This window comes from Chiloscyllium plagiosum, unplaced genomic scaffold (genome assembly GCF_037043375.1).
Source record: "Chiloscyllium plagiosum isolate Xiang-an unplaced genomic scaffold, Cpla_swu_hap1 HiC_scaffold_8, whole genome shotgun sequence".
NCBI lineage: Eukaryota > Metazoa > Chordata > Chondrichthyes > Orectolobiformes > Hemiscylliidae > Chiloscyllium > Chiloscyllium plagiosum.
The window spans coordinates 20,155,103-20,179,517 of record NW_028270146.1 but is presented as its reverse complement, the minus strand read 5'-3'; the positions used below and the strand labels follow the sequence as shown (position 1 = coordinate 20,179,517).

Genomic DNA, 24,415 nt, shown 5'->3' with positions numbered 1-24,415 from the left:
TGTGAATGTCCTGAACAGGCACATGGATCATATGAAAGTTGCAAACTCTCAAATGGTGCAGGAGCAAAATGTACCTGGCTCCTTGATAGTGTTTGGGACTGTTCCGAAACCTGTAGGTTCTCTTCTCCATCAAGCGTTGAAGGTACTTTAGAATCTGAGATGGACAAGGCAAATATTGCCGCCTCAATGCCTTTGCTGCCTGAAGAAAAGAATGAATTTCTTCCAAGATGCTCCAGACACAAGAGATGAGCTACTGTGTGTTTCATGCTGCCTGTATCAGAGTCAGAGTTGGAGAAACCTGATCTGGTTCTATAGTGTCCCAGGAGGAGCTACAAAGAAAAAAATCGGCCTATGTCCTCAGACTAAGGGGTTAGGGGAAGAGATGTAATGATTGTATTGAGGTCAGCCAGGTGGGCCTCATAGAATGCAAGTCCCTAATTGGGACTATTAATCTGTCCAATCAGAGGGCCATGGCTGAAAGATGTAGGAGGAGTGTTGAGGTTCTATTCATTCTGAGAGCTAGCTCTGAGGAAGCTGGATCAGTGTCAAGGACTTTCTATGTGCAAATAAAGAGTGACTTGGTGACAGGATACTATCCTCTGTTGTGGTAAATTATTGTATAAAATAATCTCAGGAGTCTCAGGTACAGGTTACAATTGTCAATTTTGCCAACATATTAGGAGAACTCTACCTCAGATTATGAAGCAAGACCCTGCTTAATCAGGAATTTATCAGATATTTAAACATTGAGAAGCAGTAGGCCTTACATTACTTGAATTCTAGCATGGTCTGTTTAGACTTATATTAATCAAAATACCTTGCTGCAGGGTGTCAGGTACTCCTGGTCTTATCTACCACTCTCAGATGCATTTTTATCTCTCCTCTGGAGCCTTTGTTTGGTGTTAATCTTGTAGCCTTGAGAGGCCAACTTTGTCTACAACAATATATTGAGTCAATAAAATGCTCCAGACTGGATCTTCATAATCTCCTGATGAAGGGTCCTACCCGAAGCATTGACAGTCCTGCTGTTTTGATGCTGCTTAACCTGCTGTACTTTTCTTCAGCTCCCCATTTTATTGACTCTGACTTTTTAGCATCTGCAGTCCTCATTACCTCCAAGTTACTACATTATATTGATGAGCAGCTCAGGGTAGTACCAAGGTCACTAGGCATTCAAGCTACTGATAAGAACTCATAAGTTATTTTCAGTTCAGTCACACATACATTTAGCTGCCTGGCCTGCTTTCTGCTCTTTCAGCATTTTATCTGTGGATTCAATGTAATTATAAAATCTTTCTTAGTTAATTCAATCAAATGGGAATAAATTATATAAATTTGACTTATTTAAATTAAGTTCGCTAGTCATGGAGTCATAGAGATGAACAGCAGGGAAATAGAATGTTTTTATCCAACTCGTCCATGCCGACCAGATATCCCAACCTAATCTAGTCTCACCTGCCAGCACCTGGCCTATATCCCTTCAAACCCTTCCTATACCCATATACCCATCCAGATGCCTTTTAAATGTTGCAATTGTACTAGCCTCCAACACTTCCTCTGACAGCTCGTTCCATACTGGAACCCTCTGCATGAAAAGGTTGTCTCTTGGGTCTCTTTTATATCTTTCCCCTCTCACCCAGGCCTCTGATCCATGCCTTTCATGATTTTATAAGCCTCTATAAGGTCACCACCTCAGCCTCCGACACTCCAGGGAAAACAGCCCTAGCCTGTTCAACTTCTCCCTATAGCTCAAATACTCCAACCCTGGCAAAATCCTTGTAAATCTTTTCTGAACCCTTTCAAGTTTCACAACATCCTTCCGATAGGAAGGAGACCAGAATTGCACGTAATATTCCAAAAGTGGCCTAACTAATGTCCTGTACAGCCACAACCTCCCAAGCCCTTTCAAATATTATCATTTACCCCCTCTTAAGACTTTTATCGGTCATATTCATGCCCTTCCTAATTGAATGAATTGTTGTGAGGTAACTGATACTCAATATTTTTCCCCATGCCCCTGATCTTCTTTCATCCTCTTGGTAATCAAGAATCTATCTTCCTCTGCCATAAAAATACTTAACGATTCTGCATCCACTGCCTTTTGAGGAACGAAATTCTGTACTTTCAACCCTCTGCTTTAAATGAGCAGCGCATTATTTTTAAACAGTGACCTGTATTTATGGATTCTCCCACAATAGAATCCCTTTCATCAATCACCCAGTCAATCCCCTCAGGATCTTGTATGTTTCAATTAAGTCACCGCTGAGTTTTTTAAACTCCAGAGGGTACGTACCTAGCCTGTCTAGCCTTTCCTCATAAGCAGGTATTATTCCGGCTATTAGTCTAGTGTCTAGTTTTTAATCAAGTCCAGTCTATTTCTCGTGGGCATGAGTTCAACAGATATTTACACAGACTCCTCAACCTTTGTTAAATAAGTATTGCCCCAAAGAGGAATGGGCAGAGGAGTGGCAGATGGAGTTTAATTTAGATAAATGTGAGGTGCTGCATTTTGGAAAAGCAAATCAATGCAGGGCTTGTACACTTAATGGTAAGGTCCTAGGGAGTGTTGCTGAACAAAGAGACCTTGGAGTGCAGGTTCATAGTTCCTTGAAAGTGAACTCACAGGTCAATAGGATAGTGAAGAAGATGTTTGGTATGCTTTCATTTATTGGTCAGAGCATTGAGTATAGGAGTTGGAAGGTCATGTTGCAGCTGTACAGGACATTAGTTAGGTCACTTTTGGAATATTGTGTTCAATTCTGGTCTCTCTCCTATCGGAAATTTGAACGGGTTCAGATAAGATTTACAAGGATGTTACCAGGGTTGGAGGGTTTGAGCTATAGGGAGAGGCTGAACAGGCTGGGGCTGCTTTCCCTGGATTACAGGAGATTGTGGCATGACCTTATAGAGGTTTATAAAATCATGAGGGGCACAGTTAGGGTAAAAAGATAAGATCTTTTCCCTGGGTTGGGGGAGTCCAAAACTAGGGGGTATAGGTTTAGGGTGAGAGGGCAATGATTTAAAAAGGAACTAAGGGGCAACTTCTTCATACGTAGTGTGGTGCGTATATGGAATGAGTTGCCAGAGGAAATGGTGGAGGCTTATACAATTACAACATTTAAAAGGCAAAACAATGGTATATGAATAGGAAGGATTTAGAGGGATATGGGCCAAATGCTAGCAAATGGGATGAGATTAATTTAGGATATTTGGTCAGCATGGATGAGTTGAACCAAAGGGTCTGTTTCTGTGCTGTACATCTCTGTCTCTATGACAAGGGAATATGTATATTTAAGTTTGCATTGAGCTGACATTTTTGTTTTAATCTTGCAGAGTACACTTCATGCTGCGCCTAAAGATTATATCAGTTCCTTTGAAATGTTTAACAATTTCTACAAGCTGTACACCCACAGGTATGTTACATAATACTAACTCGACAATTTTTGCATTGAAGATAAACCAATGGTAATTAAATGTTGTTGAGTGCACTAACATTGTTGTAGAGTATTGATAACAAATCTAGTTGATTGTAACTGTCCATCTTTGTTCATCCAGGTAATCCAATTAAGGGCTTTGAGTCAATTGTCTGAGACCCATATGTTTGTACACATTATTGAATATTTAAGCTTGACTTCTTTAATAAAAATTTAGGTTGTGCTACGAATGCATTAGCATATTGAGACAACTGTGTGCTTGATCAATCAGGTATCATACAGTAACCTCAAATTATTTCATTGTCTTTGCCTCATTCATCTTACCTGGAAATCCATTGCATATGTTACTTTCCTGTGTGACAAACCTCCTGACACCAGTGAAACATTTGTGGGAAATTTTGTTACACCCCTCTACTGGGGACAGAAAATGTAGTTTGTACTCTACCATCTCTTGCCCCAAAGACGTTTGAAATGTGTCCAATCCAATATTGAGTCAGATGATGTTTCAAGTTCTTGACAGTCACGTAAAACAAGTGTTAGGTTCATGTGAGTCTCAATACCTGACCACTAATTACATTGAGCCAAACCTTCTCCTCTCCGGTTTGTCCATTTCAGATTGGACTAGTGAATTTCTGTCCTTTTTGTAGTTTGCACCAGTGACCCTTTAACCTGCTGTTTGCTGTATTACCTTGGATTTTCAATTATATTTATTGTTGTATGTATCCTCCCCTAAGATTGACGATCTAAACTTCTCAATTTTGATGCCTTATGAAGATAGTGATGTACATTTTGATTCTTATCTATATCATTACTCTATCTTCTCGAAATCTCAGTTACCTAACTGACCCATACTACACTGTTGTCACACAGATGCTTGCAGAGTTCTGCAAATGTACAACAGGGAGTTAAACGTGGAAATTGTAGGGACACTGGCCATCATCTTCCAATTTTCCTTAATTACAGAGGTCATGCCAGGGGACCAGAGAATTGCAAACCCTCTCCCTTGTTCACACTTGAAGTGCTGACCATTCAGTTTAAAAGCAAAGGAAGTTTTGGTGAACCCATATAAAACATTTGCCACAGCTGGAACTAGGCATCATAATTTTAAAAAGGATGAAAAGACATTATGTTGAAAGATTCAAAGGAATTACCAAATTTTAAGGAACTTCATCCATGAAGATGGATTGCAGAAGCTGACCAGTTCTCCTTAGAGAGGATCAAGAGATTTGAAAAGAGATGTTCAAGATAATAGGGGATTTGGGCTGAGTAAATCAGCAGAAAATGTTCACATTGACAGAAGGGTCAAGAACCAGAGGCCATACTGACTTAAGGTGATTGACAAAAAGAATAGCCATGTGAGGAAATGCTTTGTTTTTGCAAAAAATGGTTGGGATCTGGAATGGGTACCTGAGATTATGATGATGCCAAATTCACTAGAGGCTTTCAAAAGAAATTTAAAGAACTTTCTGAGCAGAAGAAAATTGTAGAGTGGTGGCAAGTGGGACTTAGTGAGTTGCTCATGCTGAAAGGTGACACGGACATAGTGGACCAAAAGTCGTCGTCCTCCCCCGATTAATATTTCTAAAGAATGTTTTCCTTTCCATTCTGAACTTAGGCAGTAGATTTATTGAGCACGTCAGAGCCGAGCCGAGCCTGTCCTGACTCAAAGCATGTCCTTGTACTCTCTGGCTGTGGTCAATTGATAATGATTAGGAAAAAGAACCTTTTTCTCCTGTTTTACCATTCTTCTCCATGATCCACCACTCTCCACATACTCCCGGTCCTGTCAACCATGACCTTTCATCCAGGAACACCAGGTTCACCTGTAGTGTGGTGAGATCAACTAAAGCAGTTCACAGCATGGATTACCATAGGACATTTCCAGTCAGCAAAATCACATTCCATATTTTGCAGTCTACATATTTGCCAATTCTTTGAAGAAAGTATTGCATTAACAATAAAATTGTTGAAGTGCTGCTAGGTTAACCAGTCCCTTCAGCCAAGTGAAGGTTTAGATCCTTTTTACTCTGGTTCCCAAGGATTAGCAGCAGCAATCAATATTGAAAAAATATTTTTGTATAATTTTACAGAAACAAAATGATAATGCATGTTACTAGAATATTAGTAGGATTCTTGCTAAAGGTCCTGATGTATTTTTTATTCTTGATTGTCAGTTATTTAGGTTTTGGACTGAAAGTAGCAAGATTGGCTGTTTTAGGAGCATTGGATGCAAAAGGCAAGTGCAATCTCATTTTTAATTACTGACTAAATATTTCTTGGTTTTGTAGTTCAAAAAAAAGGGAAGTGTTAGAGTTCTGCCCTACTCTAGTTGTCACTGGAATTTATAAGACTTTTCATTGTGTTACGACTCCATTGGATCATACAGCATAGAAATTGACCCTTCAGCTCACCGTGTCAATGTCAAGCAATAAGCACCAAACTACACTAATCCCAAATATCTGTACTTAGTCCATAGACTACTGTGCCCTGGAATTTTAAGTACTCATCCAGATTTTTCTTAAATGCTGGGAAAGTACCTACCTGCACCATCCTCTCAGGCAGCAGCACATTGTATATATATATATATATATGCTACTGTCTGGGTGAGAAGAATCATAATCAGATTGCCTTGTTCCTCACCTTAAACTTATGCCTTGTCTTAGACACATTTGTCATGGAGAAGATATTCTCGCGATCTACTCCGTGTATGCCTATCATAATTATGTACACCCTGTGGTACGCCGCTAGTCATAGGCTTTCGATTACAAAGCCAAACCTCCACCATCACCTTTTTCCTCCTATTTGCAAGCCAATGTTCGGATCCAGTCTGACAACTTTCCTTGGATCCCATGGGCTATTACCTTTAGGAACAGCCATTCATGTAGGATCTTATCAGCCTTACTGAAGTCCATGTAAACCATATCAACTGCACTACCCACATTTAAATTTAGTAATTTTTTCAAAAAAGATTAATTAAATTTGACTTCTAACAAATCCATATTGAACATAGAACATAGAACAGTACAGTATAGTACAGGACCCTTTGGCCCTCAATGTTGTGCTGACCTTTTATCCTACTCTTAAGATCAAACTAACCAACATACCCTTAATTTTACTACCATCTATGTGGCTATCCAAGATTCACTTAAATGTCCCGTATGTATCTGACTCTACTACAAGTTGTGGCAGTGCGTTTCACGCACCCACCGCTCTATGTAAAGAAGTGACATTGACTGGTATACACTTAGCGTCAGAGGTCTGTGTGGAGTAGAATTTGCAAGAAGTGTCCAGGAGAGTTTTCTAGAGCAGTATGTCATTAGTCCGACGAGGGAAGGTGCTATATTAGACCTGGTATTGGGTAATGAGCCAGGCCAGGTGGTATAAGTTGCGGTGTTAGATTTCTTTGGGAATAGTGACCACAGTTCTGTAAGTTATAGAATAATCATAGACAAAACTGAGAGTGGTCCTAAGAGAAGAGTATTAAACTGGGCCAAGGCCAATTATATCAAAATTTGGCATGAGTTGGGAAATGTGTATTGGACATAACTATTTGAAGGGAAGTCCACATTTGATATATGGGAGGATTTCAAAGATAGTGCAGGATAGGCATGTCCCATTGAAGGCAAAGGTAAGAAAGGCAAGATTTGTGAACCGTGGATGACAGGAGAAATCATACGACTAGCCAAGAGGAAAAGGGAAGCCTATATAAGGTCCAGGCAGCTAAGAACAGAACGGGCCCTGGAGGAATATCGGGAGAGTAGAACCAGTCTTAAACGAAGAAACAAACAGGCTAAAAGGGGTCATGAAATAGCTTTAGTGAGCAGAATTAAAGAGAATCCAAAAGCACTTTATTCTTATATAAGAAGCAAGCAGGTAACTAGAGAAAGGATTGGTCCACTAAAGGATAATGAAGGAAGGCTGTGTGTCGAACCTGAGAGAATGGGTGAGATTCTAAATGATTACTTTGCATCAGTGTTCATGGAGGAGAGGAACATGATGAATGTTGAGATTAGAGATAGAAGTTTGATTAGTCTGGATCACGTTGACATAAGTAGGGAAGATGTGTTGGGTATGCTAGAGGTTGGACAGATCCCCAGGACCGGATGGGATTTATTCCAGGTTGCTGAGGGAGGCAAGAGAGGAAATAGCTGGGGCCCTGACAGATATCTTTGTGGCATCGTTAAACACAGGTGATGTGCCGGAGGACTGGAAGGTTGCTCATGTTGTACCCTTATACGAGAAGGGTAGTAGGGATATTCCGGGTAACTAAAGATCAGTGAACCTGACGTCAGTGGTGGGAAAGTTGGTGGAGAAGGTACTGAGGGATAGGATCTATTTATATTTAGAAAAGAATGGGCTTATCAGTGATAGGCAACATGGTTTTGTGCGGGGGAGATTGTGCCTTACCAAATTAGTAGAGTTCTTTGAGGAAGTGACCAAATTGATAGATGAAGGCTGTTGATGTCATATACATGGACTTTAGTAAGGCATTTGACAATGTTTCCCATGGTAAACTGATACCTTGTGACTTCACTTTCTGTGTGCAGGGTGTTCTAGCTAGGTGGATAAGGAACTGGTTGAGCAACAGGAGACAGAGAGCAGTCATTGAAGGGAGTTTCTTGAAATGAAGAAAGGTGACCAGTGGTGTTCCACAGGGATCAGTGCTGAGGCCACTGTTGTTTGTGATATACATAAATGATCTGGAAGAGGGTACTGTTTGTATGATCAGCAAATTTGCAGATGACACAAAGATTGGTGGAGTAGCAGAAAGCATAAGGGACTGTTAAAGAATACAGGAGAATAAAGAGAGTTGGGCAGAGAAGTGGCAGATGGAGTTCAATCCAGACAAATGTGTGATGATGCATTTTGGCAAGACTAATTCTAGAGCGAATTATATAGTGAACGGAAGAGCCTTGGGAAAAGTTGATGAGCAGAGAGATCTGGGAGTGCAGGTCCATTGTATCCTGAAGGTTGCTGCATGGGTGGATAGAGCGGTCAAGAAGGCATATGGTATGCTTGCCTTCATTGGACAGGGTATTGAGTATAAGAGCTAGCAGGTCATGTTAAAATTGTACAAGACATTGGTTCGGCCGCATTTAGAATACTGTGTTCAGTTCTGGTAGCATATTACCAAAAGGATGTGGAAGCTTTGGAGAGGGAGCAGAGGATGTTGTCTGGTATGGAAGGTGCTAGCTATGAAGAGAGGTTGAGTAGGTTAAATTTGTTCTCATTAGAAAAAATGAGATTGAAGGAGAACCTGATTGAGGTTTTCAAAATCATGAAGGGTATAGACAGGGTAGATAGCGATAAGATTTTTCCCAGGGTAAGGGGAAAATAACGAGAGGTCACGCTTTCAAGGTGAGAGGTGAAAAGATTAAGGGGGATACACGCGGAAAGTTCTTTACACAGAGGATGGTGGGTGCCTGGAACGCGTTGCCAGCAGAGGTGGTAGAGGCAGGCACGGTAGATTCATTTAAGATGCGTCTGATCAGATGCATGAGTAGGTGGGGAGCAGAGGGATACAGATGCTTAGGAATTGGGCGACAGGTTTAGACAGTAGATTTGGATCGGCTCAGGCTTGGAGGGCCAAAGGGCCTGTTCCTGTGCTGTAAATTTTCTTTGTTCTTTGTTCTTTGTTCTTTGTTCTTTGTTCTTTGTCTCACCTAAACCTTAAAATTCTGCCCTGGCAAAAAGTCTCTGACTATCCTATCTATCTATGCCTCTCAACTTTTTGTACACCTCTATCAAGTCCCCTCTTATCGTTCTTTGCTCCAACGAGAAAAGCCTTCGTTCCCTCAACCTTTCTTCATAAGACATGCCCTCCAGTCCAAGCAGCATCATGGTAAATCTCCTCTGCACCCTCTCTAAAGCTTCCACATGCTTCCTATAATCAGGCAACCAGAACAGAACACAGTATTCCAAGTGTGATCTAACCAGGGCTTTATAGAGCTGCATCATAACCTCGCGGCTCTTAAACTCAAACTCAATCCCCCTGCAAATGAAAGCCATCACGCCATATACCTCCTTAATAACCCAATCAGCTTGGGTGGCAACTTTGAGGGATCTATGGATGTGGACACCAAGATCCCTCTGTTTCTCCACACTGCCAAGAATTTTGCCTTTAAACCCTGTAATCTGCATTCAGATTCAACCTTCCAAAATGAACCATTCTCACTTTCCCAGGTTGAACTGCATCTGTCACCTATCAGCCCAGCTCTGCATCCTGTCAGTGTCCTGTTGCAGTCTACAATAGTCCTCCACAGTATCCACAACTCCAACCTTCCTGTCATGGGCAAACTTACTAACCCACCTCCCACTTCCTCATCTAAGTCATTTATAAAAATCACAAAGAGCAGAGGTCCCAGAACAGACCCATGAAGAACACCACTGGTCACCATGGTCTAGGCTGAATGCTTTCCATCTACTACCACCCTCTGTCTTCTATAGGCCAGCCAATTCTGTATTCAGAAAGCCAAATTTCCCCGTATCCCATGCCTCCTTACTTTCTGAATAGGCCTACTATAGGGAACCTTATCAAATGCCTTGCTAAAATCCATATACACCACGTCCATTGCTCCACCTTCATATGTGTGTATTGTCACATCCTCAAACAATTCAATAAGGCTCGTGAGATATGACCCGCCTCTCACAAAGCCATGCTGACTATCTCTAGTCAAAGTATGCTTTTCCAAAAAATCATAAATCCTGTCTCAGAATCCTCTCCAACAACTTGCCCACCACCAACAGAAGACTGACTGGTTTGCAATTCCCAGGGTTATCCCTATTCCCTTTCTAGAACATAGGAATAACATTTGCCACCCTCCAATGATCTGGTACTACTCTAGTGGACAGTGAGGATGCAAAGATCATTGCCAAAGGCGCGACAATCTCTTCCCTCACTTCCCATAGTAACCTTGGGTATATCTCATCTGGCCCAGGGACTTATCTATGCTCATGTTTTTCAATATTTCCAGCACATGCTCCTTCTTAACATCAACCTGTTCTAGCAAAGTAGCCTGTTTCACGCAGTCCTCACAAACAACAAGGTCCCTCTCATTAGTGAATACTAAAGCAAAGTATCCATTAAGGACCACCCCAACTCCTCCGACTCAAGGCACAAGTTCCCTCCACTATTGTTGATCGGCCCAACCCTCACTTTGGCCATCCTCTTGTTCCTCACATAAGCATAGAATGCCTTGGCGTTTTCCTTAATCCTACCCACCAAGGCTTTATTATGCTTCCTTCTACATCTTCTAAGTCCATTCTTCACTTGCTTCCTGGCTACGTTGTAACCATCCAGGGCCCTGACTGATCCTTGCTTCCTCATCCTTAAGTAAGCTTCCTTCTTCCTCTTGACTAGATGTACCACATCTCTTGTCATCTGAGGTTCCTTCACCCGACCATCCCTTCCTTGCCTCAGTGGGACAATACATCCAGCACTCGTAGCAAGTGCTCCCTGAACAACCTCCACATTTCTGTTGTGCACTTCCCTGAGAATATCTGTTCCAATTTATGCTCCACAGTTCCTACCTAAGAGCATGGTAATTCCCCCTCCCCCCATTAAATACTTTCCCATACTGTCTGCTCCTGTCCCTCTCCATGCCTATAGTGAAGTTCAGGGAGTTATGATCACTATCACTGAAATGCACTCCCAAGAGAGATTTGACATCTGACTTGATTCATTGCAAAGCACCAAATCCAATATGGTCTCCCCCCTAGTCAGCCTATCTACATATTGAGTCAGGAATCCTTCCTGGACACACCTGACAAAATTTGCTCCATCCAAACTATTTGCATCAAGAAAGTTCCAATCAATATTAGGGAAGTTGAAAAGACTTATGACAACAACCCTGTTACTTATGCATCTTTCCAAAATCTGCCTCCCAATCTGCTCCTCTGTTTCTGTTGCTATTGGAGTGGTCTATAGAAAACTCCCAATAAAGTAACCAATCCTTTTCTGTTTCTGACTTCTACCCATACTGACTCTGTAAGCAAACTGTCCTCAATGACCTCCATTTCTGCAGCTGTGGTACTATTCCTGATTAGCAATGCCACATCACCACCTCTTTTACCTCCCTCCCTACTCCTTTTGAAACATCTAAACCCTGAATATCCAACAACTATTCTTGCCCCTGTGATATCCAAGTCTCCGCAGTGGCTACAACATCATAGCTCCAAGTACTGATCCATGCTTTAAGTTCATCACCCTTGTTTCTGACACTTCTTGCATTAAAATATATATACTTCAGCCCATCACACTGACTGCAGCTTTGCTATCAACTGTCTATCCTTCCTCACAGATTCTCTGCACAGTGTATCTGCTTGTTCACCAGCTACTGATCCATAGCTCCTGTTCCCATCCCCCGCCAAACTAGTTTAAACTCTCCCAAAGAGCTCAAGCAAACCTCCCGTACAGGATATTGGTGCCCCTCCAGCTCGGGTACAACCAATCCTTCTTGTACAGGTCCCACTTTCCCCAGAAGGTATCTCAGTGATCCACATCTCTGAAGCCTGTGGCACTGGTACCAATCCTGAGATTACTACTGTGCTTGTCCTGCCTTTTAGATTCCAACGTAACTCCCCATATTCACTTTTCAGGTCCACATCCCTTTTCCTAGCTATCTCATTGCTACCAATGTGTACCACAAGTTCTGACTATCCTTGATCAGTCCCTGCCTTCCATGTATTGATTAATCCTGAACTTCAGAATTTTTCCAATAATTTCTCTACCACTGACCTCAGACTAACTGGACTGTAATTACCTGGTCTATCCCTGCTGCCCTTCTTGAACAAAGGAACTATATCAGCTATCCTCCTGTCATCAGGCACTTTGCCTGTGGCCAGCGAAGTATTTAATGCATCTGCCAGGACACCAGCTATCTCCTCCCTTGCCTCTCATGGATGGATCACACAGGTTAGAAAATAAATCCTGAATACCTCTTATTTCAGTGGGCCACAGCTGAATCACGTGGTGAACCTGCATCTGAGTCACTGGGGGTGTTTAGTAATTCTGAGGATAGGGTGGCTCTGTGGCACTTTGTTTTACTTGATTTCAAATTTATAAAAATGACACAAGTTTCATTTTTCCCAGTTTGAACATACGAGATATGGTTGGCAAATTTGCAGATTACACCGAAATTGGAGGTATCGTGGACAGCGAAGAAGGTCACCTCAGAGTACAATGGGATCTTGATCAGATCGGCCAATGGGCTGAAGAGTGGCAGATGGAGTTTAATTTAGATAAATGTGAGGTGCTGCATTTTGAAAAGGCAAATTAGGAAGGTCCTGGGGAGTGTTGCTGAACATAGAGACCTTGGTGTGCACATTCATAGTTCCTTGAAAGTGGAGTCGTAGGTAGATAGGATAGTGAAGAAGGTGTTTGGTCTGCTTAGTCAGTGCATTGAGTATGGGAGTTGGGAGGTCATGTTGTGGCTGTACAGGGCATTGGTTAGGCCACAACTGGACTACTGCATGCAATTCTGGTTTCACTGCTGTAGGAAGGATGTTTTGAAACTTGGAAGGGTTCAGAAAAGATTTACAAGGATGTTTGAACTATAGGGACAGGCTGAATAGACGGGGGATGTCTTCCCTGGAGCAACGGAGGCTGAGGGGTGACCTGTATAGAGGTTTATAAAATAATGAGGGGCATAGATAGGGTAAAGAGACAAGGTCTTTTCCCGGGAATAGGGGAGTCCAAAACTAGAGGTACAGGTTTAAGATGAGATGGAAAAGATGTAAAAGGGATTTAAGAGGCAACTTTTTCAGACAGAGGGTGATGTGTGTATGGAATGAGCAACCAGATGAAGTGGTGGAGGCTGGTACAATTACAACGTTTAAAACTCATCAGGATGGGTAAATGAATAAGAAGGGTTTAGAGGGATATGGGCAAAATGCTGGCAAATGGGACAAGATTAATTTAGAATATCTGATCGGCATGGATGAGTTGGACCAAAGGGTCAGTTTCCATGCTATACATCTCTATGACTTTATTTGTTGGCACAGTCTACTTTCGTACAAATGTATCCTCGCAGTAAAACTGACTTGAAAACAAAGTTATTGTAGGTGTGCAGTAACTCCCACAAAGAGGAGAATCTTTTAGGGCCACTGTCCATTCATGTTGACTTCTAGATTAACACCAGGTGTAACAATTGGAGAATGAGACTGTCAGTACTCAGTGGAACTTAATGCTTTATGTACTTCATCTAATTAATTCCCTCATAATTTAATTATTGGGATAGAATCCATGATCAGAAATTGTCAAAGGGGTGACTTTGAGATGATCCCTTGATATTCTCACTTCGTTCATAGATATCTACAATACATTCGGTCCATTATGTCCACACTGATTCATTATTGACCTCTCTACTAATGGAAAAAGTGCTTTGCTATCAATTCTACCTACGCTCCTCAAAATCTTATGCACCTCCATCCCTTGCGATCGTCACGATTCAAGGAACACAACTCCCCCCTGTCCAAACCTTTCTCATAGCTCAGACCCTCCAGTCCAAGCAGTCTCCTGGTAAACTTCCTCTGCATTCTCTCTAGTGCAATCACATTCTTCCCATAATATGATCAGAACAAGTTGTTGCAGTACTCTAGTTGTGGCCTCACCGGCATTTTGTACAGTTCCAAGATAAACTCCCTGGTGTTGTATTCTGTGCCTCAGCTCATAAAGACACATGTTGCATGAACCTTATTAATCACCTTATCAACTTGTCCTGCTATATTCAGGGAACTGTGGATATGTTCACGACCATCCCTCTGACCTTCAGCATTTTTGAAGATTCTTCCATTCATAGTAACCCTTTGCCTTGTAGCCTTCCTCAAGTGCATTCTCTCACATTTTTCCAGGATGAATTCTGTTTACCACTGCATTGTCCACCTGACTATTTTGTTAATATCCTCCTGCAGTTTACAGCTGTCCTCTTCACTGTTTACCACTGTACTGATCTTTGTGTCAGTGTGTTTGGAAAAAAATAGGTTTTCCTTTACTTTGACAGGACTTTTAAAGTTTCAGTAGACTGCTTGCATTTTTTTAAAACATTGTGGATTTTTAGTTTTCTCAATTCCATCCTTCCAAACATTGTCCATACTTGCTTCCAGATGTGGACAGCAAACTATTTACAAGTTCATGTTTACCACCGTCTTTGAAAGCTGAATGGAAATTTAGTGGAATCAACTATAAGTTTGGAGGAATAAAAGAAGGTAAGATAACATTACCCCACATTTGGACAACTGCAATTGTACAAAACTTATTCAATATGCGAGGTGTTGCATTTTGGTGAGACAAACTGGAGCAGTTAATGATAGGGCCATGGAGAGTGTTGTTGAACAGAGGGACCTGCGGGTGCAGGTACATAATTCCTTGAAAGTGGGCATCACAGGCATAGTGAAGGCGGCGTTTGAAGTGCTTCCCTTCATTGGTCAGAGCAGTGAGTACAGGAGTTTGGATATCACGTTACAGCTGTACAAGACATTGGTAAGGCCATATTTGGAGTATTGTGTATACTTCTGGTCGCCCTGTGATAGGAAGGATGTTATTAAACTGGAAGGAGTGCGAAAAGATTTACAAGGATGTTACCAAGACTGGAAGATTTGAGTTACAGGTAGAGGTTGACAGACTGTGATTTTCTTCCCTGGAGCATAGAAAATTGTTGGGTGACCTTACAGAGATTTATAAAATCAAGAGGGACATATATAAGGTGAATAACCACTGACTTTCCCCAGGGCAGGGGAGCCCAAAACTAGACGGAATAGGCTTAAGGAGAGAGGGAAAAGATTTAAAAAGGACTTGAGAGGCAACTTTTCCACACAAATGATGGTGCATATATGGAACGAGCTGTCAGAGGAAGTGGTAGAAGTGCGAACAATTACAACAGTTAAAAGACATTAGGAGAGGTACATGGATAGGAAATGTTTCAAGGAATATGACCCAGATGCAGACAAATATGACTAGTTGAATTGAAGCCACCTGGTCAGCATGGACAAGTTTGCATGTTGTATGACTGGACAATTATTTTCCCATCAACTGGATCTTCATGATTCAGATTGATTTTTGAACAATAAAATAATTAAGTGTTATGGTGAGCAAGCAGTAAGTGCAGCTGAATTCACGAAAAGATGTCATTGAATGGCAGAGCAGGCTCAGCAGGTCAGATGGTCTGCTCCTCCTATTTCTTATGTTTATGTATTTCCATGCGTGTACAGTTACAACATTTAAAAGACATTTAGATAACTCCCCCTAAAAGGGGGAGGTGTGGCATTGTTAGTCAAGGACAGTATTATGATGGCCAAAAGGACATTTGATGAGGACTGGTCTACTGAGGTAGTATGGGCTGAGCTTAGAAACAGGAAAGGAGAGATCACCATGTAGGGAGTTTTCTATGGATTCTAAACAGTTGCAGAGATGTCAAGGAAAGGATTGGGGTGAAAGTAACAGGGTAGTTGTTATGGGGGCTTTAACTTGCCAAATATTGACTGGAAACGCTATAGTTCAAGTACCTTGGATCAGTTTTTGTCCAATGTGTGCAGGAGGGTTTCTTGACACAGTATGTAGATACTGGATCAGTGGTGCTGGAAGAGCACAGCAGATCAGGCAGCATCCAAGGAGCAGTGAAATCGATGTTTCAGGCAAAGGCCCTTCTTCAGGAATAAAGGCAGAGAGTCTGAAGCGTGGAGAGATAAGCTAGAGGAGGGTGGGGGTGGGGAGAAAGTAGCATAGAGTACAATAGGTGAGTGGGGGAGGAGATGAAGGTGATAGGTCAGGGAGGAGAGGGTGGAGTGGATAGGTGGAAAAGGAGATAGGCAGGTAGGACAAGTCTGGACAAGTCATGGAGACAGTGCTGAGCTGGAAGTTTGGAACTAGGGTGAGGTGGGGGAAGGGGAAATGAGGAAACTGTTGAGGTCCACATTGATGCCCTGGGGTTGAAGTGTTCCGAGGCGGAAGATAAGGCGTTCTTCCTCCAGGCATCTGGTGGTGAGGGAGCGGCGGTGAAGGAGGCCCACGACCTCCATGTCCTCGGCAGAGTGGGAGGGGGAGTTGAAATGTTAGGCCACGGGGTGGTGTGGTTGATTTGTGCGAGTGTCCCGGAGATGTTCCCTAAAGCACTCTGCTTTAGTATATAGATAGACCAACAAGCGGCAAGACTACATTGGATTTGGTACTGGGTAATGAACTGGACCAGGTGTTCGATTTGGAGGTAGGTGAGCACTTTGGTGATAGTGACCTGCCTCTCACAATTCAGTTACGTTTACTTTAGCGATGGAAAGGGATAGGTATGTACCGCAGGGCAAGAGTTATAGCTGGGAGAAAGGCGATTATGATACAGGGTATGGGCACAATTGAAATGTGGAGCTTATTCAAGGAACAGCTACTGCGTGTTCTTGATATGTATATACCCGTCAGGCAGGGAGGAAGTGGTTGAGCAAGGGAACCGTGGTTTACTAAAGAGATTGAATCTCTTGTCAAGAGGAAGAAGGAGGCTTATGTAAAGATGAGACATGAAGGCTCAGTTAGGACGCTTGAGTGTTACAAGTTGGCCAGGAAAGACCTAAAGAGAGCTAAGAAGAGTGAGGAGGGGACATGGAAAGTCTTTGACAGGTAGGATCAAGGAAAACCCTAAAGCTTTCTATACGTTTGTCAGGAATAGGTAGGAAAAGAGATGGAGATGTAAGGCAGAAGTTCAAGGAGCTAGGGTGGAAGCTTAGAGCTAGAACAAACAGAGTTGTAATCGCTGGTTTGTTACCTGTGCCTTGTACTAGTGAGGCAAGGAATGGGGGGAGAGAGAGCAGTTGAACCCATGGGTTACAGGGATGGTGCAGAAGGGAGAGATTCAGATACCTGGATAATTGGGGCTCATTCTGGGGTCGGTGGGACCTCTACAAATTGGATAATATACACCTGAATCAGAGGGGTCCCAATATCCGGGGGGGGGGGGGGGGGGGGGGGGGGGGGGGGGAGGGGGGCAGCAAGGGGTGGTTGTTGCTAATGTTATTCAGGAGGATTTAAACTAATTCAGCAGGGGGATGGGAACCTGAATTGTAGCTGCAGCATACAGGAGGTTGAGAGTAGTGAGGTCATGAATAAGGTTTCAAGGTCGCAGGTGTGTACCAGCAGGTAGGAAGGTGATTTGAAGTGTGTCTACGTCAGTGCAAAGAGTATCCAGAAAAAGATGGGTGAACTTGCAACATGGGTTTGTACCAGGGACTTCAATGTTATGGCCATTTCAACTACATAAACAGAGCAGGGTCAGGAATGGTTGTTGCAGGTTCTGGGATTTAGATGTTTCAGTAAGATCAGGGAAGGTGGTAAAAGATGAGGCATTGCTAGTCAAGGACAGTATTACAATGGCAGAAAGGACGTTTGATGAGGACTTGTCTACTAAGGTAGTAGAAACAGGAAAGGAGAGGTCACCTTGTTGGGAGTTTTCTATAGGTCTCCAAAATGTTCGAGATATAGAGAAAAGGATAGCAAAGATGATTCAGGATAGGAGCAAAAGTAACAGGATAGTTGTTATGGGGACTTTCACTTTCCAAATATTGACTGGAAATGTTATAGTTCAAGTACCTTAGATGGGTCAGTTTTTGTCCATTGTGTGCAGGAGGATTTCCTGACGCAGTATGTAGACAGGCCAACAAGAGGTGAGGCTATATTGGATTTGGTACTGGGTAATGGACCAAGCCAGGTGTTAGATTTAGAGGTGGGTGAGCACTTTGGTGATAGTGACCAGAATTCGGTTACGTTTACTTTAGCAATAAAAAGTGATAGGTATATAAGCAAGATTTAGGATGCATAGGATGGGGAAGGAAACTGCAGAGGACGAGCACAATTGAAATGTGGAGCTCGTTCAAGGAACAGCTACTGCATGTCCTTGATAAGTATGTACATGTCAGGCAAGGAGGAAGTGGTCAAGCGAGGGTTTACTAAAGAAGTTGAATCTCTTGTCAAGAGGAAGGAGGCTTCTATAAAGTTGAGTCTTGAAGGATCAGTTAGGGTGCTTGAGAATCACAAGCTAGCCAGGAAGGAGCTAAGAGAGAGATAAGAAGAGCCAGGAGGGAACATGAGAAGTCTTTGGCAGATAGGATCAAGGAAAACACTAAAGCTTTCTATAAGTATGTCAGAAAGGAAAGAATGACTACAGTAAGATTAGGGCCTGTCGAGGACAGTAGTGGGAAGTTGTGTGTGGAATCCGAAGAGATAGGAGAAGCGCTAAATGAATATTTTTCGTCAGTGTTCACACAAGAAAAAGCAATGTTGTCAAGGAGAATACTGAGATACAGGCTATTAGACTGGATGGAATTGAGGTTCACAAGGAGGAGGTGTTAGCAATTCTGGAAAGTGTAAAAACAGGTAAGTCCCCTGGGCCGAATGGGATTCTCAGGGAAGCGAGGGAGGCGATTGCAAAGCTTTTGATTTTTATCTTTATATCGTCATTTTCTATAGGAATAATGATAAAACTGGAGGATAGCAAATTTGTTTCCTTGTTCAAGGAGAGTAATTATAGACCAGTGAGCCTTGCTTCAGTTGTAGGTAAAGTGTTGGAAAGGATAATAAGAGAGAGGATTTATAATCATCTGGAAAGGAATAATTTGATTAGGGATAATCAATACGGTTTTGTGAAGGATAGAGATGGAAATGTGTTGCTGGAAAAGCGTAGCAGGTCAGGCAGCATCTAGGGAACAGGAGAATCGACGTTTCGGGCATTAGCCCTTCTTCAGGAATGAGGAAAGTTGGTCCAGCAGGCTAAGATAAAAGATAGGGAGGAGGGACTTGGGGGAGGGGCGTCGGAAATGTGATAGGTGGAAAGAGGTCAAGGTGAGGGTGATAGGTCAGACTGGGGTGGGGGCGGAGAGGTCAGGAAGAAGATTGCAGGTTAGGAAGGCGGTGCTGAATTTGATGGATTTGACTGAGACAGGCTGGGGGGAGGGGAAATGAGGAAACTGGTGAAATCCGAGTTCATCCCTTGTGGTTGGAGGGTTCCTAGCCGGAAGATGAGGCGTTCTTCCTCCAACCGTCGTTTCGCTGTGGTCTGACGATGGAGGAGTCCAAAGACCTGCATATCCTTGGTGGAGTGGGAGGGGGAATTGAAATGTTGAGCTACAGGGTGGTTGGGTTGGTTGGTCCGGGTGTCCCAGAGGTGTTCCCTGAAACGCTCCGCAAGTAGGCGGCCCGTCTCCCCAATATAGAGGAGGCCATATCGGGTGCAAAGGATGCAATAGATGATATGTGTGGAGGTACAGGTGAATCTGTGGCGGATATGGAAGTTTCCTTTGGGGCCTTGGAGGGAGGTGAGGGGGGAGGTGTGGGCGCAAGTCTTGCACCTCCTGCGGTTGCAGGGGAAGGTGCCGGGAGTGGAGGTTGGGTTGGTGGGGGGTGTGGATCTGACGAGGGAGTCACGGAGGGAGTGGTCTTTACGGAATGCTGATAGGGGAGGGGAGGGAAATATATCCTTGGTGGTGGGGTCCGTTTGGAGGTGGCGGAAATGGCGGCGGATGATGCGCTGTACATGAAGGTTAGTGGGGTGGTAGGTGAGGACCAGTGGGGTTCTGTCCTGGTGGCGGTTGGAGGGGCGGAGTTCAAGGGCGGGGAATCGGGAAGTGGAAGAGATGCGGTGGAGGGCATCGTCGACCACGTCGGGATGGAAATTGCGGTCCTTGAAGAAGGAGGCCATCTGGGATGTGCGTTTTTGGAACTGGTCCTCCTGGGAGCAGATGCGGCGGAGTCGAAGGAATTGGGAGAATGGGATTGCGTTTTTACAGGGGGCAGGATGGGAGGAGGTGTAGTCCAGGTAGCTGTGGGAGTCGGTTGGTTTGTAGTAGATGTCCGTGTTGATTCGGTCGCCTGAGATAGAAATAGAAAGGTCGAGGAAGGGGAGGGAGGAATCTGAGACTGTCCAGGTGAATTTGAGGTCGGGGTGGAAGGTATTGGTGAAGTAGATGAACTGTTCAACCTCCTCGTGGGAGCACGAGGCGGCGCCGATACAGTCATCGATGTAGCGGAGGAAAAGGTGGGGGGTGGGGCCAGTGTAGTTGCGGAAGATGAATTGTTCCACATATCCTACGAAGAGGCAGGCATAGCTGGGGCCCATGCGGGTGCCCATGGCTACTCCTTTCGTTTGGAGGAAGTGGGAGGATTGGAAAGAGAAGTTGTTCAGGGTGAGGACCAGTTCAGTCAGTCGAAGGAGGGTGTCTGTGGAAGGGTACTGGTCGGTACGGCGGGAAAGAAAGAAGCGAAGGGCTTTGAGTCCTTCGTGATGGGGGATGGAGGTGTACAGGGGCTGGATGTCCATGGTGAAAATAAGGCGTTGGGGACCGGGGAAGCGAAAATCATGGAGCAGGTGGAGGGCATGGGTGGTGTCCCGAACGTAGGTGGGGAGTTCTTGGACTAAGGTGACAAGATGATCAGAGGATTAGATAGGGTGGAGAGTGACAGCCTTTTTCCTCAGAGGTGATGGCAAGCACAAGGGGACATAGCTTTAAATTGAAGGGTGACAGATATAGGACAGATGTCAGAGGGAGGTTCTTTACTCAGAGAGTAGTAAGGGCATGGAATGCCCTGCCTGCAACAGCAGGTGACCGCCAACTTTAAGGGCATTGAAATGGTCATTAGATAAATATGGATGATAATGGAATAGTATAGATTAGATGGGCTTCATATTAGTTCCACAGGTCGGCGCAACATCGAGGGTCAAAGGGCCTGTACTGCACTGTAATGTTCTATGTTCTATACATGAATGAGAAATGTTTGGAGGGCCAAGCGCAGTCAGATTGATTTAGTTTAGTTTGGGATTATAGTTGCCATGTATTGGCTGGACCAAAGGGTCCATTTCCATGCTGTATGACTCTACGAATGAATGAATACCTCTCTTTCTCCCATGGACATGGCCTTTGTGGCCTAGGTAGAAAGACTTATGTAAAGGTCCTTGTCTTAGCAATTGTTCCATGGACAGCACCTTGCTCTGATGTGTAAAATTGTGGATTTGGCTCCTACTCCAGAAAACAAAAGTTTAGGTTGATACTGTCGTAGAGGAGAAGTATAATTTTTGTATGGGAATTTGTGTAGAGGATGTGTTGGTTTTCTCAGGTAATCATGAAAGAAACCATGCCACATTCAATGAGTGATGGTGGAGATATTGTCTTGGCCAATATTTTATTTCCCGATTAGCATCACTAAAACAGATGATGTGATTGTTCTCACATTACTGCTTGTGGGAGTTTAGAGTGTTTCCCCCATTCGATGAGATTAGGGCTAAACCGATAATCCTCAATTCCATTTTCCTTTCTTTTCCCCTTCATTCTGTTAAAGATCTGTCTTTCTCAGCCTTGAAAAATGTGACGACCCAGCCTCTACAGTAAAGAATTCCACAGATTTATGGTCCTCATGAAGAAAGTCTTCCTCTGAGATTATGCCTTCTTGCTGTAGACTTCCTCCACAAAGGGAAACTATCAAGCCCCTTAAGAATCTTTGTTTTTTGTTTCAATAAGTTCACCACTCATCCCACTCTGAGTATTCAACCTCTCCTCATAATATAATCCCTCCATACCCAGAACCAGTCTAGTGAATCTCCACTGGACTCCCCATTATCCTGTATCCATGGTAACATAGTACCCCACTATTTTTAAGTGGTCTAATGTGTAGTACCTTACCAAGGGGAAGTAGCTATACGATAGGTCAGAGGATAAATCAGGAGATAGTGAAGTTATGTTAATAGGGCATTTCATTAATCACAACTGACTTTAATCATTTTTTTTATTCACTCGTGGGATGCAAGTGTTACTGGCTTGGCTAGAATCCATTGCCCATCCCTAGTTGCCCTTGGGAAGGTGGTGGTGAGCTGCCCTTTTCAGCTACTGCAGTCCACCTGCTGTAGGTTGACAAACAATGCCCTTAGGGAGGATTTTGACCTAGTGACAGTGGAGGAATAGTGATAATTTCCAAGTCAGGATGGTGAATGGCTTAGAAGGTAACTTGCAGAGTTAATTTATCTGCTGGATGAGAAAGTCAAATCGGTGACATATAAATGCAAGTATTGTTATTTATTTGTAATCACAGTTCCTTCTGGCTTCCAATCCTGCTACACTGAAATTATCAAGCTGATACAAAAGAAACTTGATCAGCAAGATGAAATCAAAAGGAGGACATTCTACGCATTTTCATATTACTACGATCGAGCTGTAGATGCAGGAATTATTGGTATGTGAACAGCTACATTATGTTTTTGATCTCATTTTTCTACACGTATCAAAATAAGTTTTCAAAAGCTTTATTTCTAATTTGTTTTAGATGTTGAGGAGGGTGGCGTTATACGTGTGAAGGATTTTGAAACAAAAGCAATAGAAGGTATTTTTTTAACAATCTTTTTAAATAGAAATATTCTGTACTTAGAAGTAATTCTGCAAAAGGTTTGTATCCTTACCCTAACTAAATAGAACTGGTAATAAGAACAAACTAACCTCTCACCAGCAAGGAAAACAGAATTTTCTATATTATTTTGAGTGGAAAGACATGATTCTATTCCAAGGCAGACGAAAACTAATTTCCAAAGCAAGATTTTAAGGACTAGAGAGGAAAATTTGTACAAAGTAGTAATTTTCAGGGTGAACTCTTTGCTTTAGTGAGGGCCTATTGCCTTCCTAAGTTAAGTAAAGTGTTATCAAAATGGACCAACTGATAATATTGTGGAAATGCCTTCTTTGCACACACTGCAGTAGGTCAAGAGTACAGTACAATACTGTCTTCTTGTGGAAAACCAGGCAATGAGGCATAATTGCCAATCTTGGCAATAATAATCATATCACAAATGCTGAAACCTATCAAGGTATTGTTCAAGAAACTGAAATCTATTCAAATGATTATACAATAGAAAAGCACAGAGTATCCATAATTATAAGGAGGGCATGGAAGGACTACAGAAGTGTTCAAAAGATGATTTACACAGATGAAGTCAAAAGTCACACTGCATCAAATTGTAGTCCAACACAAGTTTTTGGAGCACTGCTCCTTCCTCAGGTGAAGTGGAGAGATGCACACAGATGAACAAGGACATTGTACATATCAGAATAGACTGAACTGACTGAGTTTAATTTTGTCTGAAAAAGAAAAGGCTAAGGGGTGCCAAATAGAGATCTTTAAAATTTTGGTAAGGTTTAATAGGGTAGACTTGGTAAGATGTTTCACTTGTTACAGAGTCTGGAACCAGAAAAGGTAAAAACAAGAAAAATAGAAAATCTGGAGAAACTCAGCAAGTCTGGCAGCATATGTAGAGAGAGAAATAGTTAACGTTTCTAGTGCAGTATGACTTTCTTTGGAACTCAGAAATAAGATCTACATTAGCAAACTCAGCAGAAACTTCCTGGCTCTTCTTATTGCATCGAGTTGGTAAAGAATTGCATTAATGTATTGTTAGAGAAAGCTAGATGAGTACATGAGAGAGAAAGGGTTAGAATAAAACAGAGTATGAGGAAGCTTATATGGAGCATGGACCCGTTGGATAAAATGTTATTTCTATGTTGTAATTTCTATGTATAATTTTCCATGAATCTAGTGCCCTTTTTAAAGGAGTAAAAACATTTATAAAAAGAGAAAGTAATTGCTAGTTGTCATGTGGTCATACAATCTCCTAATAGATCAAAGTGAAACCAAATCACTCCTGTTTTCCTGCTGCTTAATTATGAACTTTGAATTCTTCAGTGTGTGAAAACTTCAATAAAGCAACCAAAGGTAGTCCCTTTCTATGCATGGATCTAACATACATCACTGCCTTACTCAAGGAAGGGTTTGGATTCTATGATAACACAGAACTACAGGTAAACATGATGTTTATTCAGCTTCACTTTCTAATGTGCTATAGACAGACTGTAAGAAATGTTTCCTTTCATTATCAAGTTTATAAAGTTAGTCTAGGCTATTAAAAATACAGATGATTAACAAAGTTATCTTGTAGATTAGTCAGGTAACCCCAAAGAATAAACTAAAATCTCTG

General features: G+C 42.6%; 1 protein-coding gene across 4 annotated transcripts in view; it reads left to right on the top strand.

Annotated features, from left to right (window-relative positions):
- Nucleotides 1-24,415, top strand: part of entpd5a (ectonucleoside triphosphate diphosphohydrolase 5a) — a 61,236-nt gene that overhangs the window by 33,940 nt on the left and 2,881 nt on the right. For 3 of the 4 annotated variants that reach the window (XM_043697083.2, XM_043697084.2, XM_087989640.1), the window contains 6 exons: nt 3,334-3,413; nt 5,609-5,670; nt 14,538-14,639; nt 22,486-22,626; nt 22,717-22,773; nt 24,124-24,239. In XM_043697083.2, coding sequence (XP_043553018.1) covers nt 3,334-3,413; nt 5,609-5,670; nt 14,538-14,639; nt 22,486-22,626; nt 22,717-22,773; nt 24,124-24,239 — 558 coding nt within the window. The remainder of the gene's footprint in view (nt 1-3,333; nt 3,414-5,608; nt 5,671-14,537; nt 14,640-22,485; nt 22,627-22,716; nt 22,774-24,123; nt 24,240-24,415) is intronic. The other variant, XM_043697085.2, reaches the window with a different exon arrangement.